This window comes from Falco biarmicus, chromosome 5, assembly GCF_023638135.1.
Source record: "Falco biarmicus isolate bFalBia1 chromosome 5, bFalBia1.pri, whole genome shotgun sequence".
Classification (NCBI taxonomy): Eukaryota; Metazoa; Chordata; class Aves; order Falconiformes; family Falconidae; genus Falco; species Falco biarmicus.
Genome location: NC_079292.1, coordinates 84,065,150 through 84,088,745, shown reverse-complemented (window position 1 = coordinate 84,088,745; position 23,596 = coordinate 84,065,150). Strand labels below are relative to the sequence as shown.

General features: G+C 39.7%; 1 protein-coding gene across 6 annotated transcripts in view; it reads left to right on the top strand.

The window, feature by feature from the left end:
• RIMKLB (ribosomal modification protein rimK like family member B) overlaps positions 1 to 23,596 on the top strand; it is a 58,319-nt gene that overhangs the window by 19,644 nt on the left and 15,079 nt on the right. For all 6 annotated transcript variants that reach the window (XM_056341403.1, XM_056341402.1, XM_056341404.1 and 3 more), the window contains exons 4-5: positions 18,837 to 19,067; positions 20,961 to 21,047. In XM_056341403.1, the coding sequence (XP_056197378.1) occupies positions 18,837 to 19,067; positions 20,961 to 21,047 (318 nt within the window). The remainder of the gene's footprint in view (positions 1 to 18,836; positions 19,068 to 20,960; positions 21,048 to 23,596) is intronic.

Sequence of the window (23,596 nt, the reverse complement as noted above, 5' to 3'; positions counted from 1 at the left end):
TATCAGGAAGTGATGGCAGTGAAACTCTTGCTAGATAAGAAGATGCTTCCCTCAAGAAGGAAATTGCAGCTGGAAACCAGTGGGATCATGAGTTGTGTGTTGAAACTTTCTTGGGAAGAGATGCAAACTGAGCAAGTAGCCTCAGATGGAGAGCAAGTTTGGAAGCAAGGCAGGAAACTGAGTGGTTAGAGTGGTATTCAAAATTGCAGGCAAAGAAGCTGTTTGACAGTAGGAGAAATCTGCACTGTGGAAATCAACTAGAAAAATAAAGAGAATAGAATTGAGGGTGTGCCAGAAGGGAAGCAGAAGCATAGGTGTTACATGTAGGGAGATGAATCCTATCGGGGGTGAGTGGGGAGTGAGAAACTGGGGCAAAGCAAGCTGCATGCAGTAGTTGCTGACTTCCAGTGCCTAGAGTGGAAACAAATCTTCCAGACCTTTTCTGTCCTGCAGAGAAACATTCCTCTGCCAGTTGGTTCCACAGATACTTGCTGACAGTGGAGCCCGTTCACCTTGAGTGCTGGTCCACATAGACGCTGCTGACCCAGTGCTGCTGACAGTTGTCAACTTAAGTGTCAGTTGTGTATAGTAGAAGAAACTGTTCTCACGTGCTAGTCCACCAGTGTCACGTGTGTGTTACTTAGGTGCCAAGTGGTAACGTTTGCTTTTGATTATCTGCAAATGCAAGGATAAAATACTATTATGAGTGGCAGCAGCAAATAATCATAAATTAGAAATAACCAAAAAAAGTTTGTATTTTTGACTCTTTTGTTTTGTGTTTGTTTTCAGATACTATATTTTATCACATGCTACTTTTTCATCAGCCTCCTTAAGGTGCAGGGTGTTCTGCTGTGGAAGCATAGCATACTGAAGGAGAGGATGCTTTTTTTGTGGTTACAGGAATTTGTGGCAATTGAAGCAGAACATTGGTGGAGGAAAAGTGTTGGTGTGATTTAAATTGGACTGTTCAGAAATCGCCTTTAATTGCATGTGTTTTGCATTTTTTTGAGTACCCAAATTTGGATATTAGGATCAGCTTTGTGAAAGTGCTGGATACTTGCATCCACAAATAAAATCAATCAGAGTAGCATCAGCAACTAAGAAATCATAGTTTCCCAAATATGGCATCTGAAATTTCCCCTTTTAACACTTATCTCTGTATTTCCCTTCCACGTATGGGAAATCAGTAGAGTACTCACTGGTTTCCTGTGGTGTTGACAAAATAAATAGAGATTGTGAAGCACTTATTTATTGTTCTTATCACAGTAACATCTAAAACTCGCGAAGAAATTAATAATGGTGTGTTTCAAGCAAGGATTTCAGTATACCAATCTGTGGACAACACACTGAACAGTATAAAAGAAAATACAGTGCCGAGTTGCTGCTTGTTAAGTGAGTGCTGTACCTCCTGTGTGTACGTTAGATAAACGCTATGGGGAAAAGCAGTGTTTGTGTTTTTGAAGACAATATGTGGGTGGGGTAGCAGATCAGTGCTACAGATGTATCCTTAGTTGTGGCTTTTTCTAACCTTTATGTGCTTGACTCTCTGGCTTTAATGTTTTTTTTTTTTAATGTAGCTTTTTAATGAAATATTGTATACACACATTCTTTCTAGATAATGTATGTGCAGTCACATAGGGACTGTGCTGGATGCATCAACACTATTTACTAGCCAGGCTTTGGGAAACTTAGATGTAGGGAAAAACAGGAGTGATGTGATGATAACCAATTACTTGGGTAACCCAGTACTCTGTCTGAATATTTATATATGGATATATTTATGGATAGATATATTTACATTCAAGACATATGTATTCTGTCACTGTTACTGAGGAATTATTTTACCCATCTAAATACCTGGGGAGGTTGCGCTTGTGTCTTGTTCTCCTTCATACTTGTTTCACGATACATAAATTGGCGTGTCCCCATTGTTGCTGTACTTCTCGGCCGCTTTGTAAAATGGCTTATTCCACTCCTGCAATTCTTGTTTGGGTTCTTTTGACAGTACTGCTTTCAGTGTTTCTATTTCATATTTATGAGGAGCCTTGCAGGCTGTTTTTCATGGTTAAGAAAATCTGCATATATGTATAAAGAAAAATAATATATTACTTTTGGATATCTACGTGCAGTATTGGACCTTCTGTTCGAGGATGAGGAACAGACCCACAGGGTGAGCTACATTCTTAGTTCTGTGGCCAGGCAGGAGGCTGTGCTTTGAGTTGAGTCTTCTCTTCATATGAAGCAGGAAGGGAGCACTGGTGAACCTGACTGAGCCTGCCACGGTAGAGGCAAGTAAATTGTTATGATCTTGAAATTACTTAGGAGTTCCAGGATTTCCTGCACTAACCACGTGTATCTCTTAGCTCAGTGTTGTAGAAAGCAGAGCCATCCAAACCTTAACTCTTCACATTGTTGAGGGGTGGCTTTCATTCCTATATCATGCCTTTTCCTTCTCAGTGAAGGTGGGTTTTATTAATAACAGAAGAGGCTGTGTCAGGTTCTCCTGCTAGTGTTACTATGTGTCCCTGACTCAGATGATACTTGTGAATATCCTGTAGACTAAGGTTAAAGGTTTAGCTCTCCTTTGGAGCAGCTCTTACTTGTTCCACAAAACTAGATTCGAACTAGATTGGTACCTAAGGGGGACTACCCTTTGTGGCTCTGACAGCTAGCTGCATTTTTCTGTGAATTGTTATGAATCCTGTATTGTTGGATGACTGCTTCCACCAGGAGGACAGAATGGTGGTGAGCAAGGCATGTTTTCAGTTGTTTGTTTATAGCTCAACAATTAAAGCTTCACAGCTTTTTTTTCCCTTCCCTTTGTTACTTAGCTTTCCAGACAGGATTTGTCTTTGCCGTGTACTGAATTTCTTGTTAAATCTCTTTCCAAGTTTCATTATGGTCAGGGAATCAGGCTGTGGTTCGCCTCACAGCTGTCAAACCTATAGATGTGCTTTCACTGTGATGAACTTTATTTTTGTTTTTTTTAATGACTGTAAAAACTTGTCAGATGATCTTGATTGTGCAGAAGAAATGAAGGACGTTTCCCAATGAGCTCATAAATGTAATTTGAGCTGTGAAGTAGTGTGCTGTGGAGCATGCATCCACTGTTGCAGCCACCTAAGAGGCCAGGCATACAGCAGGAGCATGCCAGAGAGAGTCATTGAATAACTGAGATTAGAATGGACCTTTAAAAGTCATCTGGACCACCCTTCTGCTCAAAGCAGCCGACTTGAAAGGTAGAGCCAACTCTTCAGTTAGATCAGATTGCTTGGAGGGATATCCAGTCGTGTTTTGAGCATCTCCAAGGATGGAGCCTCCATAGCTGCATCCATATACATGGAATACATGGTCACAACTGTGTTTGCAAGTTCTGTCTGTTGCTAGCCTCTTGGCTAGCTCTGCGCGCCCCAGAGCAAATCTGCACCTATGTGATCTGCTCCTTTGTGTGGAGCATAAACCCTGCTCCTCACTTTCACAGCCTGTCCTTCTGGAAGACCCTTTATCTATTCACCACGGCACTCAAGGCGTATGTACTATCCAGCTGCCAGGGAGGAGGGATTATGGGTTGGAGTCATGGTGTAAGTGTAGGTAGAGAGAAGTTACTTAATAATAACTGGAAGTTTTTGAGATGTGCATGTTCATATCCTGCTTCCTTTTGTTTTTCTGTCAGTCTTCCCAGGATCATTCTGGCCTAAGACACTCCTCCTTACATACTTGGGAATAAAGGTGAGGCAGGATTCTGAAAGTGCATGCCCTTTGTGGATGCTTTGAGGTGAATAAGGTCTGTGGCTGCAGGTGAAAGGGATGCTGTATGTGTAAACTGCATGTCTTCATGCTTGTAATTGTCATGCTCGAACAACGCTGGCACCTGGGCCTTTATAGCAATTTTGCTTCAAATTTTTCTCGCCTGGTAGAGTGGGAGCCACTGGAGAATCCATTACCTGCACAAGACAGGAGAGCAAGAGTTGGAAAAAAGAGAAATTGATCCGACTGGCTTGTTTCTGCAAAGTTGGAAGCTGGGCTAGCGAAGTAACCATAGAGTTGTAAATGTAGGAAGAAAAAACCCCTCGCTGTAGACAATTCTGCAGTCTCAGAAGGGCACTATATTGGCAATTTAAACTGTTCAAATCTTTGTTGTTGTTGCTGTGACCTGGCCTCCTCTGTTGCAGTTGACGCCTGGGTTGCTCAGATCCTACAGTGAGCTGGTTCAGTTTGCCATACCTGCAGAAATCAAATTCCACAAAAGAACAGGAGTTTCCTGCTGGTGTAGGAAGCTTACCTGCTCACCAGTGGGTCTGATGAGCACTAGTACAAGTGATAGGGAGGGGTGGTACTACATGCCACTGTAGGATTGTAGGGGCTGGGGAGTAAAACTATTGAGCAACAGTGACTTAAATTGTCTTAGAACCACAGTGTTAGGTGAGTGTTTTGTTCAACACAGGGATTTCTAAACAGGTGCTCATTTCTTTCCCTTTCTTGCTTGGGTCTTCCAAGGTGCGTAGCATGCAGTGAAACCTTTTCCTCTGAGAATTTTCATGTTACAGGCAGAGGCTAGGAGTGAACGTAAATTATAATTCTGTTACTGAGAATGGATCAGGAGTGGCATTTGGTAATGAGATTTTTATGGTTGTGTTGCTGTAAAGTGGAAGAACTTGAAGAAAAACGTAATTGGCAAATATTTAAAGGAGATTCTTAGAGGAATCTGTGGAGGAGTGAGATAAATGAGCTAAGGAGACGTGTTATACCTGATGCTGGCAAAAAAAGCTTCTGTTTCCCATCTCTGCCGTTGATTTCTTTGGGATGAGATTGGTAGCCCCTCAGTGCTGCTTGTTTCTTTGTAAATTGAGCAGATGCTTACTTCAGAAAAGGCAAGACAAAGAGAGCCTTAGAGCTTATAGTGCAGAGTAAATTCATATAAAGATATTTATCAATTTGCAGGGATTGGTAAACTCAGGGCTACATTTACAATCTAGAGATTAGCAGTAAAATAGCTCATCTCTTAAATGTGTTACCCTCAAAGGTCAAACCAAACTGACAGTGGGGCATGTCCCTTCTGCTTGCTTTACTCTGCTGCGAGTACAATACTACCACTGCATGATTTTTTCATTTGACTGGTCTTGCTGGAAGGAGTATATACCTGTGTAATTCTGAGGAGCATTTTCTTTTAAGAAGGTAGTTACAGACTCCTTGGAATGTCTTAATTAGGGAACATACTAAGCAAATGTCTTAATTAGTTATCATCTTTTTGGCACTAGGTGGAAGCTTCTGCATCCAGAACAGGTGAGAAATAATACTGTTGTGTTATACTTGTATTTTCATTGCAGTATGGGCATGGAGGACGTGCAGCTACTGCAGTGTAGCTTTAACCCTCTAGAGCTGGGAAGAGGAGACAAGCCAGTTGAGCTTATGGAGTTGTGGGGGAAAATGCATTTCTTCCTTCTCTAGCTTTGCTTTGTGTATGATCTTACACTAATGTCTGCCAAAACTTAAGAAATTTTAGGTTGTATCTTTTGGTCTAGAACCATTTTTTTTTCTTTTGGCCTTTTTTTTTTAATTTTGGTGTAGGAAAATACCGTACTCGTTAAGAGACCTGAAACTGTTGCGTGTATCTGAGTAGATCAAGTTTTTCTCTGACATGCCAAAAAAACATAAAAAAAAAGATACAGAATCTCACTGTTAGTAGGAGTTGATGTTACCTCTTCAAGCTTCAGGGTCAGTTTTAACCCAAAATTTTCCTGAAATATCACTGTTAAATTCCTTCCTTTAAGAAGGATACACTTGTCTCTGAAATAAGTGCCCTAATTCATTAATTCAGTGCAGTTTTGAATAGAAAGTCCTTGGACTGCAATGACACGTCAAAACACTAAGCTGAGGGGTTCTTTCCATTCCCCAGAATTCAGACTCAGTTAAACATGTTTAGGAACACTTGAAAAGGACAGATAGTTTGATATTATTTATTAAAAGTTTCTGACTGTGGAAATGCTTTTAGGTGTCTTTTCTATTACGGGAGACAGATAGGAAGGATGCTTGATTTTGTTACAAATTGAAAACTCACACGGGATACTTCTCCGTTCAACAGTTTGCTTAAGTAATAAAAGGGTGAATTACTAAGATGAAAGAAGGTGGTGTTTGGTAGTGGAGAGAGTTGAGGTGCATAAGTTATGTGTTTTAAAGGTATTTAGTAGATTTTGGCATTGCAAGGAAGATTTTATATTCATCTCAGATGGGAGGAGAATCTTTTACCATTCTGGGTTGCTTGACTTCTTCCTCTGGATTTCTTTCTGCTTTTGGAAAGACCTTTCCAATTATCCATTTTTTTTTCAGGTGTGTCCTTAATTTTTTTTCTTCACCTGCTATTTAAAATGAACAGAAATTGGACACTTAAAACATGGGAGAGACTGACTGACTGTTAAAGAGTGGAGGGAGTTTTCAGTAAGGTTAGTTTACATATATTTAGTCTCTGTTCTTGTTCTGTAATATTTTAAGACTTGCGTCTTAGGATGGTATTGTTTAATGCTTATGACTTTCTACATTTGAGGGTGGTGGGATTCCAGAACCTGTTATTTCTAAGGCTCTCAGTGTTGATGTGCTCTGGATAGATAATATAAAAGGACATATATCTGCTGCAAGTGGATGTTCTGTCAGTTGAGGATGCTTTAGACTTTTAAAGCGCTGTAAACCATGCTTACTTGACCCAGGAATGTTCTGAGATCTCCTAGTGGGAATCATCGTACAAAAATCCTAATGAGATACAAGAGGTCTCACCTACAGGCACACAGACACAATCTTTTAGTTTCTGGATTATAAACAGATGTCTGGTTTTGCTTTTGAAGCGTGGTCTGTGCTGAGCAGTGGTTTTAGGTAAAGGTTTCATCATAAGGCCTGGGTAAATTTACAGGTCCTGGCTTCCAAAGTAAGGAGGCCTTGTTTCCCTCTTTCTCCCCTGTTCCCAGTTATGCCATCTTTTCTTTCTTGTGTGGGCACTTCCACTCATCTTCTAATCACAAGCTAATGACATTTGCTAAAAAACAAAAACCAAACCCACTTGTTTCCACCCGTCAGTTTTCTGACATTCAGGTTTGCTGAGGTGACCAGTGGTACAAACATGGGTGGGTACCAAAGTGGGCTCTTAAGTGCAAGCAGTAGGGAGATGGGTATAGGAATATCTTCTTTTGATGACAGCACATGGTCCCCTTGTTTTGTTTCCTGCGTGTTCACTTTTCTCTTAGCTCTAGCAACTGCTGAGTCTGTAACTCACGGGTGTTTGGTTGGGTTAGGACCCTACTGCTGTTGTCAACTAAAGCAGGTTGGGTAAGCGGGAGAGAGGTAAATAGGGGAGAAGAGGACAGCTTTTAATTCAGATCTGAAGTAACCATTCTCATAAGTTTCAGTTCTTCAGAACTTACTAAGGTTTGCGTGGTCTATTCCAGTCACATCTCTGTTTTCTAGGTCTGTAACTTTCCCTTCCTTTCGCAGCCTTACTCTTTTCTTAGGCCTGGTACATGCTGCCTTTGACACTAGTATGATACTGGCTTTTCATTTGGAAGTGCTAATCTGTGTTTTCAGAGTATTCACAGATCATTAAAACATTGAGTTTCTAAGAAAATTATGATCATGTACAAAGCATTTATCATAAATATTAACTTTGAAATAGTTTTGGTACCATTTTGAGCTGGTCTGGTTTTCAGTACATGCCTTAGGGTTTTTCCTACTTGTCAATACTAGGCATGAGAGATGTACCAACAGATCTTCAGTTCGCATGATACTCGATTGTCAGGATATCATACTAATTTGACATTCACATTCACTGCAGATTATCTGAATATCTTTCTAAATTGATCATCTTATTTAAAAGCCATAATGCAAAACACAAAACATAATCTAAAGGGAGTAGTACAGAGTCTGCTGTAAATAATTAAATAAATAAAATCCTTAAGCATAGGGCTGTACTCCTGGCCATTCTCACTGCTTTCTGTTGTTTCTGACCAGTCTTGTTCAGTGATACCCTGCTCTGGTATGTATTCTCAGTAGAGACAGATAAGTATGTGCTCACTTGTCACACTAGTTCTACAGTTGACTCAAATATTTTTTTATGGCAATGTAACAGATCAAACTCTAGAAATTGCTCAGGGGTAACAAAAAAAAAAAAAGTGTTGCTGGTTTGGAATTAATTTAGAGGAATTGGCTCACCTGATTCATTTTACAGCCACATGAACACTACTAGCACACAGGGAGCAGTGTGAGGAGATTGAGTGAGAGTACTAGGAGCAGAATAGGACCACTTTTTTTTTAAATGCCAGTGCAAATGCAGGTCCTATGACTCTGCAACTATAGTATTAAGTGAAAAACACAATAAAATGCTTCCTAACATAAATACAGAACAATGCTGAAAGAAATGGTCCTGCTGTCCCCTCACACTTTAGGTGTTCCTATTGCTTCCCTTGCAGTGTAATGATTTCATAACTTGGTGAGCTGTTAGCTAGTTATCAAATGCAAAAACAATCACTGGTTTTCTTTTTCTCTTCTCCCCCCACCTTTTTTCCCCCTCTCCAGAGCAACAATCTGATGTGACATCCTATATGGTTGTATGATCACTAGGTCTGATGCAAGGTGAGAATTAAAATATGGGCGTACAGGAGATGAGATCACTTTTTTTGCTGCAGCACACAGTTGAACCAGGTTAAATATAACATGAAACTGTATTTTAGACATTTCTGGGGACACTGCATTAATGCTCCACCAAATTCATCAGCATCCCTTCATACTGTTTTTGAGCAGGTGAGGTTACTGAAGCTATGGTACAGCACTTCCACTCCCATGGTCTACACAGTCAGACCTTGAAAATCAGGATGTTAGCACTGAAACAGTCTCACTACTACTGATGTGCAAGCTTTTCCTGATTATGGATACTACTGTTAACAATTTGTGTTACTGTCGAACTTGGGAATTGTAATCATGCATCAAAAAGGCATTCCTTGTTTTAATAAATGTATAGTCTTAATATATTAAAGGAATGACCCAAACCCTTTCTCTTAGCAAACTTTTGGAATTACTTTGCAGCCTTTAATCATTGAGGAGAGGAACACAAGTTGATAAAACAAATAGGAAAAGTGCTGTATTAGACCCCTTCTAATATTTTTTGAGAGCTTTCTTTCATATAGAGTTTCTTAAATGAGGCTTTTCCCTGTTACCTTTTTGTATTTTGCATTTGTAGTTCTCTTTTTCTCTGGCCAAGAATTTTTTCCTTCCTTTTAGAGAAAAAGCTAATAACTAAAAGATAATAAAAAATATTAAAATGCTTTGCGTTCTTTTTTTCTCTCCTTTTTTTTTTTTTTTCCTTACTAAACTTAGACTGTTCTTTTTTTTCTGCTTTTGGCTGAGATTCTTTCAAGAAAGCTGAAGTTACTTTAAGCATGCTGCAACAGGCTTGGTGGTAGCAGTGGCCGGTAAACCTGTTCTTGCTAATCCAAATAATCTCTCAAATCCTGGTCTACTTCAGGAGTAATTTGAAAGATACAGAAAATTTTAAGATGACACTGACACTGAAAGAAGTAGAGGAAAGCGTTCCCTATTATCTACCTGTTTTTGCTGCTCTGCTGCCTTCTCAGGTTGTCATGTAGGTGTGCAGATACTTTTGCAGGTGAAGTGGGGAGGCATCATGGGATTTGGAAGCAGCAGCTGCAATAACAAAAGAGCAGGACTGTTTCTGTGGCAGCTGACTTGTGTTGATTGTAGTGTTTGTGTACGAGTGCAGTAGTTTGTGAGATGTTAGAACAGATTGGACTTTCAATGCCCAAAAGGCAGTCTGCCTTACTCCTCACCTCTCCTTGTCTCTGCATAACCACCCTTTGCTCTTGCATTATGGGATCTGCTTAACTGAGGTCTTGCCTCACAAATGTCTCATGTAAATAATGGAGCACAAAACCTCCTGAATGGTGCTCTGCAAATGTAGCTATCTGACCTGACACATGGAGAGGATGAGACAAGTGCCAGAAATCAAGCAAGGGAGAGTGGAATTGTACAGGCAGAACAGGGCAGTGAGACTGCCTCCTTTGGTTTTGTTGGTAAGTTTGTTCTCTCAGCTATCTTGTGAAACCTCACCCCAAACTTGGTTTCACTTTTTTTGGGCTTAAGCTGCTGAGAGTAGCAGTGGCGGTCTCCCTTTCATCATGCCTTGTTTTTTCACGATGATGATACTAACAACTGCAGACCTATGGTAAGCTGAAAACACTGCCTCCCCCATTGGCTTCCACTTGGTCGCTAAAACCCGGACAAAGGAGAGATGATGGGAGCACGTTGCCAGTATTGTGGTAAGAGACAAGATTGTCCTCATGCATGTCAGCTCTGGCTTAGATCAGGAAACCCAATGCTTTTTTTTTTTTTCCACATGTAAAAAGAAGAAGGTAAGTACTTGCAGTGTAGTTGCTGCAAATAAATTTTAAAGGCACGTAGTGAGTTAGGGCAGGATACATAAATCCTAATTGTGAGCCTGAGCTTTCTGTTGATATGAGGAGTTGTTATATTCATTGAGAGCTTTGGGAAGTCTAATACACAACAGACAATCTACTCACTGCTTATGTAGTGGCTGTATAGCATGTGTGGATGCGTATACTTGTGTAAGAATTGGGGGACGTTTTTGCAACATTGACGTCAAAACCACCTCCCTTGCACTCAGTCATTAACTTGAGCTGTGAGAGACTTTGCTTTGTTACAATTCAAGTAATTTAAAACTTTGATCAACAGCTACTTTTATTTTTTAACTTCAGTAAATTTAAGTGGATCTCATCCTGAGTATTTTTGCTTTAAGTTGGATATGGAAAATACTTAAAATTCTTCTAACGTTGCCCAGAGGCAAATTAGAAAAGCAGATGTGTGATGAGAACTTTAAATAAACTCAGTGGTAAAAGCAGAAATTGACTTGTCAAGGTGTTTGAAATCGCATCTTTTCCAACACAGTTTTGTTTTGTTTAGTGAATCTTTTGAGTCCCCTCTTGTGGCATTTTTCTTTACATTTTTTTTTTTTTTTTTTTTTACAGCGCCCCATTTAAAATGCATCTTAACAGTTATATCACTAAATCATCCATGTTTGGGAATAGGGCTAAGATTCTGTATATTTCTTTCTATACTTGTTTGAATGTCTTTTAAGTAGTCTCTGGAAATGAATTTTTTTCTTAGTGATGAAAGCTAATTGTGTGAGTGTTTATATACATATAATAATGGTAGCTAAGGCTTTAACATGATTTCAGTATAGTTTGTATACTTACCATAAAATCAATTCTCAGAGCAAAATGGTGGCCTAGAATTAATTTGTGTTTGTAACATAACTTTTACATATGGTTTTATGTTTGCGTCCATTCACTTCACATTTATGCATGACTGAAGTGCTTTGGGATTATAAGCAAACAATGTATTGTGACTAGAAATGTAGCTCAAACAGATCTAGCCACAATCAGTCTGCTTAGTACTGATGTAGTGAGGTATGCATGTAGGCATCTGGTCTGCTTTGCCCATGTGCCCAAAAAGAACCCCTAGGCTGGGATGGCCATAATAATTTTGAGCATTGCTGTCATTCCCCAGTTTTTGACCATTTTCAGTAGCCTGTGCACGAATGATTCAGTGTTCTTCCTGGGGAAGGGAAGAGGTCTTCTGATCTGGGAAGGAACATGAAGTAGAGGTTTAACTCTGGTGCCTGCTTGCTTTCTGTTTGGGGCTGCAGCAGTGGCCTTTTGTGAACATTTTCACAATGCTTGCGTTAGGTATTTATGAATTGAAGCTGAAGCTGCTGCTCTTTATTTCTCTGTTTCAGAATAGAATGGCCATAGGACCGTTGTAGAGAGATCAGTTTTGTCTCTGCTGTGTGTGACAACTGTATTTGAACTGCTGAGCTATGGAAGTGTATCTTGGCAAGAAAGCCTTTTTGGTTAAGTTTGTGTGGGGGAGAAATTGACTTCATATTAAACCCATAGGGTTAAATGGTAGAACTTGTTAATTTGGTTTGAAAAACTACCAAGTAGGATAGGAAGGGAGAGAACACCCAGCACAGAACTACTGTAGAAATCTGTTTCTGTGTACACTGGAGTGAAAAATAGCTCGGTAATGCTAGATACCGAAAGGGCTTTTGCATGGCAGTGGAATTTTGGAGGAATTGTGACAACTTATCATTCAAACTAATAAAGTGTGGCTGTCAGGTGGTAAGTGATGCAGGAGAAAATGCTATGCAACTCCAAAGGGGGAAGTTCAGTTTGGTGTTAATAAATCAGTGGATTTCTAAACATTTAGTGCTTAGCTGCTCTTCGAAGGTTAAGTTCTAGTTTAAATAAAATTGCATTTAAAGTGCTATGCTTCACTACATATCACCCAATTTGTGGGAATTTATGTTGCTTACATTTGTTTTATAAGATACATAAAGTTAAATCAACATATTGCAGCAAGCTTTTGAGGTATAGAATAGTATTTTGTTAATGTTAATTCTACTTTTGTTAATTATTCCTAAATTCTGCCCTTCTCTTGGCAGAATATCTGTTTGAAGTATGCAGAGTTAAAAATTTTAGAGATCTACTGGTGTTTGAGTTTGGTGAGGGAATTATATTTTGTTAGTGCTAGTAATCTGCTGGTAAAGTTTGGGGTGTTTCCCTTTTGATCTTTCAAGCTTGCTTTTATATGGCAATTAGAATGAAACACATTTAATTCTCTGCAAGTAAACTGTAAGTAATTATTAAACAGTTTAGAACTTTAACACAAATATTATGCAGTGTCTTGTGGCTGACAGACGTCGGAAGGAGGAATGAACCAGAAATAGTAACGCACTGTTTTGAGAACATGAGTAAGTCTAGGTTTGTAGAAAAACTCAGTGATTTTTGTTAGAACAACTGATTAATTGGGGAGAGCAGGTAGCAAAATGTGATGTCCTCAAAATATGAGGAAAGGTTTGTGTGATGGAAGGCTAGCTTGGTTTTCCCAGCTGAGTAAGTTGAATGCATTATAGCCTGCATGCTGAGTGACTGTTCATTTGGGAAACGTTAGCAACTCCATGGATGGATGGATGAATAAATTGGTATAATGAGGTTGAGAGAGCTGGAGACTTTCAGGATAGCATGCAGATCTCTTGAGGAAAAATCTGGGTAATATTTTTGGAAGTTCTCAGTCCCTGTTAGCTTCTGTTGGAAATGTGATGGGAGCTGGTGTATGTTTAGTGCTTTTGAAAATCTGCTTCAAATTTTGTTTTTTGGAATGTATGCATGATGACCATGCATTGTTCCACTTGTATGCTATGCCTATTAGAAATGTATTGCATCTATTGGATCCGTCTGAATACTGAAACACTTTTTCCCTGCTTTGTTTTACTTACGTATTTCAGAGCAGTTGACTTTTTATTAGGAGTTTCACCGGAGGCAGTCACTGATGTTTAATTCTTCTGAGAACTGGCTGCCTGTGGCAGCTGTGGCCGCAGAGGTGAGGATTCCTTTGGTAGCTATCCATGCTCTACAAGGAATAATTTAACCTTGTTGATACGTTTTTAAACTTCTTACAGTCACGCATATCTCATATTCTGTGAAATGTATATATTTGGAAGTCAGTTTGAAAGAAGATGTTTTAATGGCTAGAGTCTTTCTATGTTGCTGGATCTGTGGCAGCACTGAATAGGGAACTTCTGCAAAACCCACCTTTTGTGCATCATTCTTGCTGTTTTGAACGATTTGGTCAGAAATGTGGTATGATTGGTCATGAACTTCCATGGGTAGCAAGGCAGCTATCAGTTGTCTTCAGGCACAGGTTGAAAGGCTTGGTGTTTTTCATCATGGAAAACTGTTTACTGATTTAGGTTTTTCTGATGTACATGTAGAAGTAAACGTAAATGTAGTATTTCTCCCTGAGAAAATTTCTCCTTTGTTACTCTTACGTCAGTGTCCTTTGGTTTTCTTCCCCAGGCCATAGCTTCTGACATTTCCAGCTGCTTTAGTCTTTTCATCTCTCATAGTCTATGAATTAATACTGATAAGAGAAGCTTGATGTCAGCAATCTGATTTACATGTAAGCCTACCCAGATCATCTTCTGCTTGTGTTTTGAATACTTAAGGTATTTAGCTTTGTATCATACCATTTTATTGACAAAGTTGGCTGTGGTTTTTATGGTCATATGCTGTATTTGAAGACCTGAATTTGAGTCCTAAGTACTTCATGGTCTTGGTGACTCAGTTTGCTTTTTCTTTTGACCATTTTCTGTAATCATAATTTGGAATGAAAATACTTTCATAAAATTATTTGATAGTATTTAGATTTTTGTTAAATCATTTGTTAAAAATGCCTGATGTTTGCTGTAATGAGAGTTAGAAAAGTTGTGCAATTATTTTTTTATGTCCTTGTCTTTGAGATTTTAGACCCATCTCCTGAAACTGTTCCTTCTGTGAAAACATTTGCACTGTTTCAGCTGAAAGTGCAGTTGTTCATAACATGCGAACTGGACGTTAGATACTGCTTTGCAGTAGCTATTAACCTGCTGATGAACTGATACTTGCAGGGATTGAATGGGATTTGTGTGAAGTGCAAACTGAAGAGAATGAGTTTCTAAAATGCTGCTTGGGTGTGAATTAAGATGTTCAGAAGCCACACACAGTTTCTTGAAATCGTAATCCTTTTTAGCCATCCATAATGCCATCAGTGCAGAAATGCTTCTTAGAGTTTCTAAAGTGCAAGAGAGCACCAATGTGTATGGAGTGTGGAAGGTGTGAGGCTGCAGTTTAAGAATTTACGTACTCTGGCTGTAGTTGTGATTGTCTCGCAGAATGTTTGGCTTGCAGGCTTTACGGGGTGTTGTTACAATGCCTGTATTTAAGCACTTAGCTTGTCCCAGTTGTGTAGTGAGATTCATTATTGTAGAAACCCTTCACTTGGGCTTTGCGTCAAGCATTTTACCTTGTGTTTTGCTGTAGGGTGGGAACAAGAACACAGCTTAGGAGTCTTAGCTGGTGGGCAGCAACTTGCTAAGTCAGGGTAACTCAGTTTTGTTTGTATGTCTGTATTTTGAGGCATTTCATTTGGAATGTGTGCCACCTAAACGAAAACTGTCTTAAGAGTGAGGCTTTTTAATCAAGGAATTGTGATTGTGAGATAAATTTGTCATAGGGAAGAAGGCAAGGTACAGAACGAACCCCACATGCATGAATGAGGGCTGGCAAGTTCCAGAATTTGGTGGATTTTTTTTCAAAGTGTGTGCATCCACCCTAAACTTGTACTGTATCAGGTTGTCGAGGTGCAGTTGTCATCCTGAGTGTCTTGCTATGCAAACAGGCTGTACCATGTTGGATGTTACTGTTCTGAGATCTTAGGGTGTGGATAACGTCTTCCGATCTCACTGGTAACAGCTGTAGAAGTTTCTGCCTCTTTTGTCTTCACTAGAGTTTAATGCTGCATCCATTTTCTATGAACTTCACGGGTTCATGTGAAGCTTCTAATCTGTTTGGGTCAAAATAAGCCTTTTTAGAAGGGACCAGCTACTTTGCACTTTAAGCCCACCTGCTGTTTTTTGGGTATTAAAAGCAGCAGGACCAGTTGGGTGAACCGGTGAGAAATCATGCATTTACCCACTCAGTTATACCATGTGCTGCTTGGAGCTGTCTTTGAGAGAAACTTGAGGCTTTTTGGCTTTGAAGGATGGTAACTGGTCAAGTTAATTCCCAGGTGATTAACAGTTTGCATTGCAAAAATTCCTTTTTGCACTTTCATCTGAGTGTGATGTTAGGTGTATAATGTTAAAGGTCTACTATATTACGTTTTGGAGAGTTTCATCTTGCAGAGGAAGAACAAAGAAAGCGTAGTACTGAGCGAAAGAACAGATCTTGTTCAAGTGCAGAATTTATGGCTGTTTTTATAGTGTGATATTCCAACTCAGAAGTCTGTATCTCATAGAGCCAAAGAATACCCAAATGTTTTATGATAACCTAAGAAATTGTTCCCAAGACACTGCTAAAGTGGTTGTTACATGTTGTTAAAGTTCATAGTATTAGATAAGCATGAAATCTCTCTTTCCTGGCTCTTGGTATTGGTACTTCAAAGGACTGTATAGCTCTGTTTGCCATGTTTGCAGTGTCATGGGCATCCACTGAGAATGCCAACAAATGGACCAACGTGTTATTTGTCAAGGTACTTCTGTATGATCTGAACGTCTGCCCTCTGAGTGTTTGTGAGGGGGATTCGTTGTCCACAGGCAACTGCGAATTTAACTCACTGCTGCTGTTCTGGGACCAGGATGGTACTATTACTACAAAGGAAAGAGAGGTCATCTCCATTTTTTTTTTTTTTAAATAAATTGATTACCTCTTAGCCATTCTTTAATACATCTTTTTTTCCTTTGTCCCTCTTTGCATTCATGAATTGGTTCTGTGGAAGAGAAATTAACTATATACATTAATATTTTCTGTGTTACTGCTTTCAGCACATCGTAGTGAATAAATACTATTTTATCAGCCCACTTGGCAATAACGACCATTAACCTGATTGTTAACTGCTGGGTCTCAGATGGTATGCTGAATATGGGCTTGTTCCAAAATGGCAGAATCTGGCTCTCCTTTTTACTGTAATAAAGCTGCTTCTGTTCGCAGCACTGTGTTGCTGGGAGACTGCAGCTAATTTTTTATGGCGCATGTCAGTGGTAGTGATTCAAATTATACATTTCATTGAGTAGCTCTTCTCTTTGTTTGTAAACTGTCTTCTATGAGGGGAGAGAATTTTTTGTTCAAGGGAGAACAGTATCCAGACCAGAGAAAATGATTGAATCTGGAACAAAAGCTTAGATTGTTCTATTGATAACATCGTTGTACTTCCAAAGTCACTCCAGGAGGATGGTGGCCTGGCTGAATTTATACCGGTCTGATAGTCAAGTCTAAAGCAGGTATTCAGGAGAATTCCAAGTGAGGCATATACGTGTCCTCAGACAGCTATTTTTTCTTTTTCAGACTCCATGGTGCAAAACTTCAGCATGTGGTGTGACTGTAAAGCAAAACAACAAAATGGACAATAAGAGATTATGAATTGGAAAACTATGTCGTTCTGGTTCACTGCAAAGATACAGTGTTAGTTTTGGGGCTCTGTAGAAAAATGCAGTCCTTTTTAAAATGATTGTTACACTGCTCGCATGTGGATCAGGACATGCATGTAATTACAGTGGCAAAAAGTGGGTGTGCACCAAATGCAAAAATACGTGTGTAAGGTGGAATCTGACTAGGAAATTAACAATCTTTTGCTTGCTGAATCTGTACTCTTTTCCTGGCTAAAGGAGATGGCAGTCCCATTTCCTGATGTTTGTATTCTGGTTAGGTTTTTAGCAGTGTCTTGTTTTTAATCTTGCTTGAGATGCCTCTATAAAATGGTGTGTGTGTGTGTCTGAAGCCTGCTTGCTTAAACACGCAAGTCATGTCAGCTGCAATGCGGCAGTGCTTGGTGCTAATGAGGTGAGCAGCCAGAGCACCCGTCTGCTTATGTTTTCTCATCTCTGTGCAATTATGGCAATGGGGATTGGAAAAGGGGATTTGTATTGGACATGGCTCTGTTTTGGCCTTTCCAGACTGTGGCTCTGTGTCCTCCTGAGGACTGGGTAGCATGTTTCTACTTCCATTTTGGGAGTTATGTGGTTGCTTGCTTATATTTAAGGCAAGCTCTAAAATACATCCTGGTTGGGAGAAGAAAAGAAAATGGGAAGTACAGAGAGGGACACACCCTCCCTCTCCCCCCACTCTGCCAATTAATTCAAATGTGCCTTGAAATGAAATATATTGCCTGGCAATATGTGTCTTCAGGTTGAGTAGACTCAAGTCTATTTGAGAAGTAACATCTTTGGAATAGAGCTAATCAGGTAATTAATCTGGGCTAGATCTGAATAGTTACAGCTGGCCTTTCACAGGCACAGAAATGCAGATGCCCTGTGATTTCTCAGCACACCTTCTTTCTCCTTTTTAACTGTTAAGGTGCTGACAGCAGTGTGAGCTGTGTGTTTTACACTCAAGTCAGAAAGCTTTACTTCGAACATAAGGCAAATGAAGTGAATATAAAATCCTGTTTGTCTTTTCCCATCCTCAGATGCCAGACTGTCTTTGTTGAGTATGGTGCCTTCCTGTCCAATTATATTGTATTCCCACTCCTGCAGCCTGTCTTTCAGTGTTTCTTTTTCAGAGACAGCCTGTAAACTATAGGTCATGACTAAATAATACATTGGTCTTAGTGGCAAAGCGGGCTTTCCTTCTGGTTTCTGACTTAGTATCACAGGGTGCTGCCCTGTTAGCTGACAAAGTTATTCCTGAGTACTTATTTAGTATAAACCAGATATTTTTAACACAGGTAATTTCAACTACTGCAGGATTTGTTGTTTTTTAAGGGTCATATATAATCTCTGTTACTTTGGCAGTATGTTGTGTAATGTAATATCACAAATGGGGGATCAATACAGCTGGGACTGGGAAAGGTATGAATTGTATTATGTAGGCAAGAACCAGCGGTGGGAGGCAGGAACCTCCTGTGCTATTGATACTGCTGATGTGAATGTAGTGTGCAGCTGACAGCCAGAGAAAGGATGACATGCCAACCTACAAAAAAGTCATTCACCCTAGGAAGGAGCCCAAGGTTGTGTGCCCTAATACAGTCTGTTGTTTGCCTAGTCCTAGTTTTCAGTGGGTTAAGTATGAAACAGCATGACTGACAAGATGCATTTTAGGGAGAGTTGAACTGTTTTAATGCTCACTGTTGAAGTCTGGTGTCACATACAGTGCAGTATTTCTTTGCCTGTTTACCGTCTCCTTGAAGATCTTGTAGTTGATTGAGATGTTTTTCTTTTCCTTTTTCAGGTCTCCGGGTGAATGGGGAGCTCATTACTGCTTACCCACAAGTGGTGGTTGTACGTGTACCAACACCTTGGGTCCAGAGTGACAGTGATATCACAGTCCTTCGCCACCTAGAGAAGATGGGCTGTCGTTTGATGAATCGTCCCCAAGCCATCCTCAACTGCGTCAACAAGTTCTGGACGTTTCAAGAACTTGCTGGTCATGGTGTGCCTCTTCCAGACACTTTCTCATATGGTAAGGCTTTTGGATCAAAAAGATAGCATAGTTGCCTATCATGATTCATGCTTTTGCAGTGCTGAAGATAAGAGTCAAGTTTTGGAGATCCGTAGAATTAAGTAGCATGAGGCTTGTTCCACAGATAAGTTCAGTAATTGGAAAAGGAATTTAAAGGCACAATAATGAGATTCTGGTTTTGGCTTTGTTGATTAGCTGTGGTGCTTTGGCAAGAGGACTTTAACTGTACCTCAGCCCCCCAAGCAGCTAACTGGCTGTTACTACTAAAACACTTGGAACTCTTTTTTCAGTTGCTTGAGACAACGGACAAGAACTTGGGGAACTAAATGTCATAGGATAGTATAAAGAACTAGACTTTGGTAAAACCTGGAAGTAGATTAAGCTTCTATATGAATAAAAATGTCTGCAAATATATTAGTTATTATGAAAGGATAAAAAGAGTACCGGCCCTTGTGTTCTACTTTTAGCAATTGTTTGGCATTTGTTTCCCACCAGAACAGTTAATTATTAATGTTTTTTGTGCCTGCCTCTGGAGTCTGTTGTTCCTGACAAGAGTGCTAGATTAAGAGGAGCCATTTGTCTGAGCTACCCTGATGCTATTTCTGCTTTTGATTACATTGTATTAAAGAACTGAAGATAGCTCTCAGCCTTCCTTTCCTTCTTGGGAAATACCAGTGCTTTCCTCCCCTTTCTGTAGTTGCACCAGTAGGCTTTTGTAATAGGAACTTGACAAAAACACAAACAAACTTGACAAAAACAAAAACATGCGTTTCCATTAATTCCTGTGAAAACACATTGGAGAAGAAACATACCGTTTCTTTATAGATTTCGTTGCTCTAGCCCTGTGAAAAAGGAATGAGTTTTAAATTTTTTTGGGGGGAAGGGGAGATAATGAATGATGGGGTAACTGCAGAACACCGTTGTTCATAACTCCCTGCCACTTCTTTTAATGCTGGCCTCTGGAATTTGACAGAAGCATGACTTTTCCTCCTTTTTTCCTTTTTTTTTTTTTTTTTTTTTTTTTTTTTAACACAACTATCAAGTTATCAGTGAGAGCTGGCTTTGCCAAGAAAAACAGGATGTGCTGAATGACATGATACTCAATGATACGCATTAAAATCCATGGCAGGGTAGTGATGGCTGCTGCTGGCTTTGTGACCAGTGTCTTGGCTTAACTTCTGCACTTCACTGCGCATGCTTTTAGAGGAGTTTCATCCTTTTGTCTGCTGACTTTCTTTTCTGTATTTCTTGTACTGTGGTCAGCCTTCTGTGAATTGAACTGAACTCAGCCATAATCATGTGAGTGGTCACTAAAAACTACTCTCTAAGGTCCTTACAGATGCAGTGAGATGAAAAGGTTGAAGTACTACTTCAGGCAGTAGGGCAAATGACATGCAGGAGCGTTAAGTCTTGGAAAGGGGGGAGGTGGAGATTTGGGTTGTTGCTGCTCTCTGGATTATACCTTGTCTTTGTATTCCATGTTGCTTTCCTGGTTTGTAGTTCGGATGGAACTGTTACCGGTGGTATGTCTGTGCTATTTTCCTGCTAGACATTTGAAAAGATGGGAGTTGATAAAGTAAAAGGGATAAACTGGACCAAGATGGTAGAATTGGGGCATTCAGATTTGGAAGATTGTATTGAGCCATTGGGGTTGTGATCAAGAGGCCTTTGTCAAATTGTATCTTCAATTTCAAAGGAAGTAGGAGTTAGTATCCCACAGATCACAAACACCTTCAAAGTCTGATCATGCTTTATGACCAAGTTACTCTTAACTGACAGTTTTTTTCTGCATTGTTTAAGCTGTAAGGGTGGGAGGAATGTGTGGCAATTACATCCCCAATTTGGCCACACCGGATTTGTGGCACATAATGTTGTTGGTTTTCTTTTTGCCAGGTGGTCATGAGAATTTTGCCAAAATGATTGATGAGGCGGAAGTGCTGGAGTTCCCTATGGTGGTGAAGAACACGCGGGGTCACCGAGGTGGGTGTGAGGTCAGGGGTGAGGGCAAGGAGTATTCTGAGCAGCACTCTTAAGATTTTGTCTCGTCAAGGGATGATAGTTAAGAAGGTCTTCCATTAGGTGTTGGACTTCTTTGCAGTATATCTAACTTCTACCACCCTTCGACTTCTGAATGTTGAGTAGGCTGCAACACTGGGAAGCAGTTTTAGTAGACCCTAGCCTTGCCAGTAGCAGGGGCTTTGGGGTTCAAAATTATGGTGCGTTGGTGACTTCTGTGAGGAAGGCTTTGAACTGGAATAATAGAAGGTCTGGCCTTAGGGAAGTAAAGAGAAGCCTACATGGACTTTAGGGATGTTTCTAAACAGGCATAAGAAATGAAATCTTAGTTCATTCAGTCTTAATTTGACTTTTTCTACTTGACTTTGTCTATAATTAGGATTCTGATTTAAATAAAAACTCATGTATTGTTTGTCAGACTGGATCTGTGTTTTTCAGAAAACTCTCTGACAGTGCTGGTGATAATACAGCAAGTTCAGATTAAATTGTTCTGCTATTAGTCTTTTGTTTTAAGTGTTGAATATGAAAAAATACGTCAATTTTGTTTGATGTTAGATAGTGATCTACTAAAGGAAACAATGTTTAAAATTTCAGGGTTCTTTTGCACAGGAGGTTGCACTGGTTTTAATTTACTTTGAAACTAATTTAATAAATGCTAGAAGTAAAAAGAGACAAAAACCAAAGTTTAAGCACATTAACCAGCAGTTACCTTAAACAAAAGCTAAGCAAAACCACACCACTTTTTCCTTCTTATTGTCTGTCAGTTTGTTCCCACTCTGCTGCTCTGGTGCATCTCTTCTGCTGGCATGAGTGTTTCTGTAGCCATGTAGTAAATAGATTCAGGAACTGATGTTGGATGAATCTGGATGGGTTTTTACTTGGATTAATTCCTTACATGAATTATTGTTTACTCACACAAATGCTTGTGTTGATGTAATGGAAGAGTGAGAGCAAAGGGCTGGGGCAGAGGAAGATCAGACCTGCTTCGGTTGGCAGTAATACCTGTTTATGTGGTTTTAAAGTGCTTGTGGAGCTGTGAAGCCAAGCTGGAGTTTGACTTGCAGCAAGCTGAATTTGACAACTGTGGAGTATCTGAGACAGTGGATTTGACTTGACACTGCCTCTTGTTAAGATCTATTAAATAATTCTAGAGTTTGCAGCTCTTGACTTTCTTCTCTTTTTTTTAAGCCAGAATTCATGTAAATCTCAGTTTACAGGTTTTGCTTTAGAGTACTTCAAATCCCAGGCATTTTAGTGCAAACTTATGCATAGTACATGTCCTTTGACATTAAGAGAGTTGGGGAAACTTCTTCAGATTAATTGAAGAGCGGTCATTTGCAAATTGTATTTTAAAAATCAGGCAAACATGGTCATAGGTACTGGCTGATGCATAAAAGTCATACTGTTCTAGGCCCTTTTTCTGCATAGTTTGATGCTGCAGCACATGTGCTAATCTCATTTTTGCCAAGATGTCATGATGCTGCATAATTCCCAAGAACTAAGTAGGTCCTCTCCAAGGCATCATTCTTCCTATTCAGTTTTATGAATATAGTACGATTGTTAAGTGCCTGTAGGACAGCTAAAGTTGGGAATGGGAGAAAGCACATGGAGGTTTTAGCTTTCTTGTCATGATTTTTAAGCCTACATTCTGATACTCTGTTTGTAATGAGAAATTCCATGTTCCTCGGGCAGTGTTCTGTGTTATGGAGACCATAAATCGTGACAAAGCAGAGGCTGCTCCGGTTGGGCTTTGGAGCACTTGGTGGAATTTTTCTTCACATGTTATTTCTTCTAGTTCTGCCACCGCTGCGTTTTTGTTCCCTTAGTTAAGATAGGCAGTTTATCAATTGATTTTTGTACTCTGTTAACACTAGCATAATTGAGTGACAGTTCTGCCACAGAAAATATTGTGCAGCCTTATTGCAAAACATAAACCTAACATGACACATAAGAGAGCCCTTAAGAAAGGGGAAGAGGAGTTGTAAAATGTAGCTAAAGATGGAAAGGGATGCCATATTGTGGGACTACATATGAGGTAGAAAGTGGTAGAGTCTGTTTCAGGAGTGACTTTCATCAGTATTAGTAAAATTGGAGAAGAATGAATAAGTCTTTGGTGTGGTCTAGAAATTAAGGGAAATGAAAGGGTGTGTTTTGGGTTAAAAAAATCCAAGTTCTTGAGATGTTTGCTTGCACAAAAGCTAGTTATTTCTAAAGAGGATTTTTCCAAAATTGTAGCACATTCCATTCATTTTATGTCATGTGGAATCTTCTGCTAATTTATCTTGTATACTGTGGAGTCTAGTGTTTTTCCTCTGAATGTAGTTGTTCCACTGCAAAGCCTTGCTCTGAAGTTGTGAGCTCTTGTACGTATTGGGAAGAACAACTCTCAGCAACTTCCTAGGTTGGTTCTGCAGTGGCACACTGGTGACTTCAGAGTTCTTAGCTGCTTGGTGTTTAACAGTTTTGTGTCATTGGTTCCTGTGTGTCAAAGCTGTAGGCTGTGTGTCCAGTCC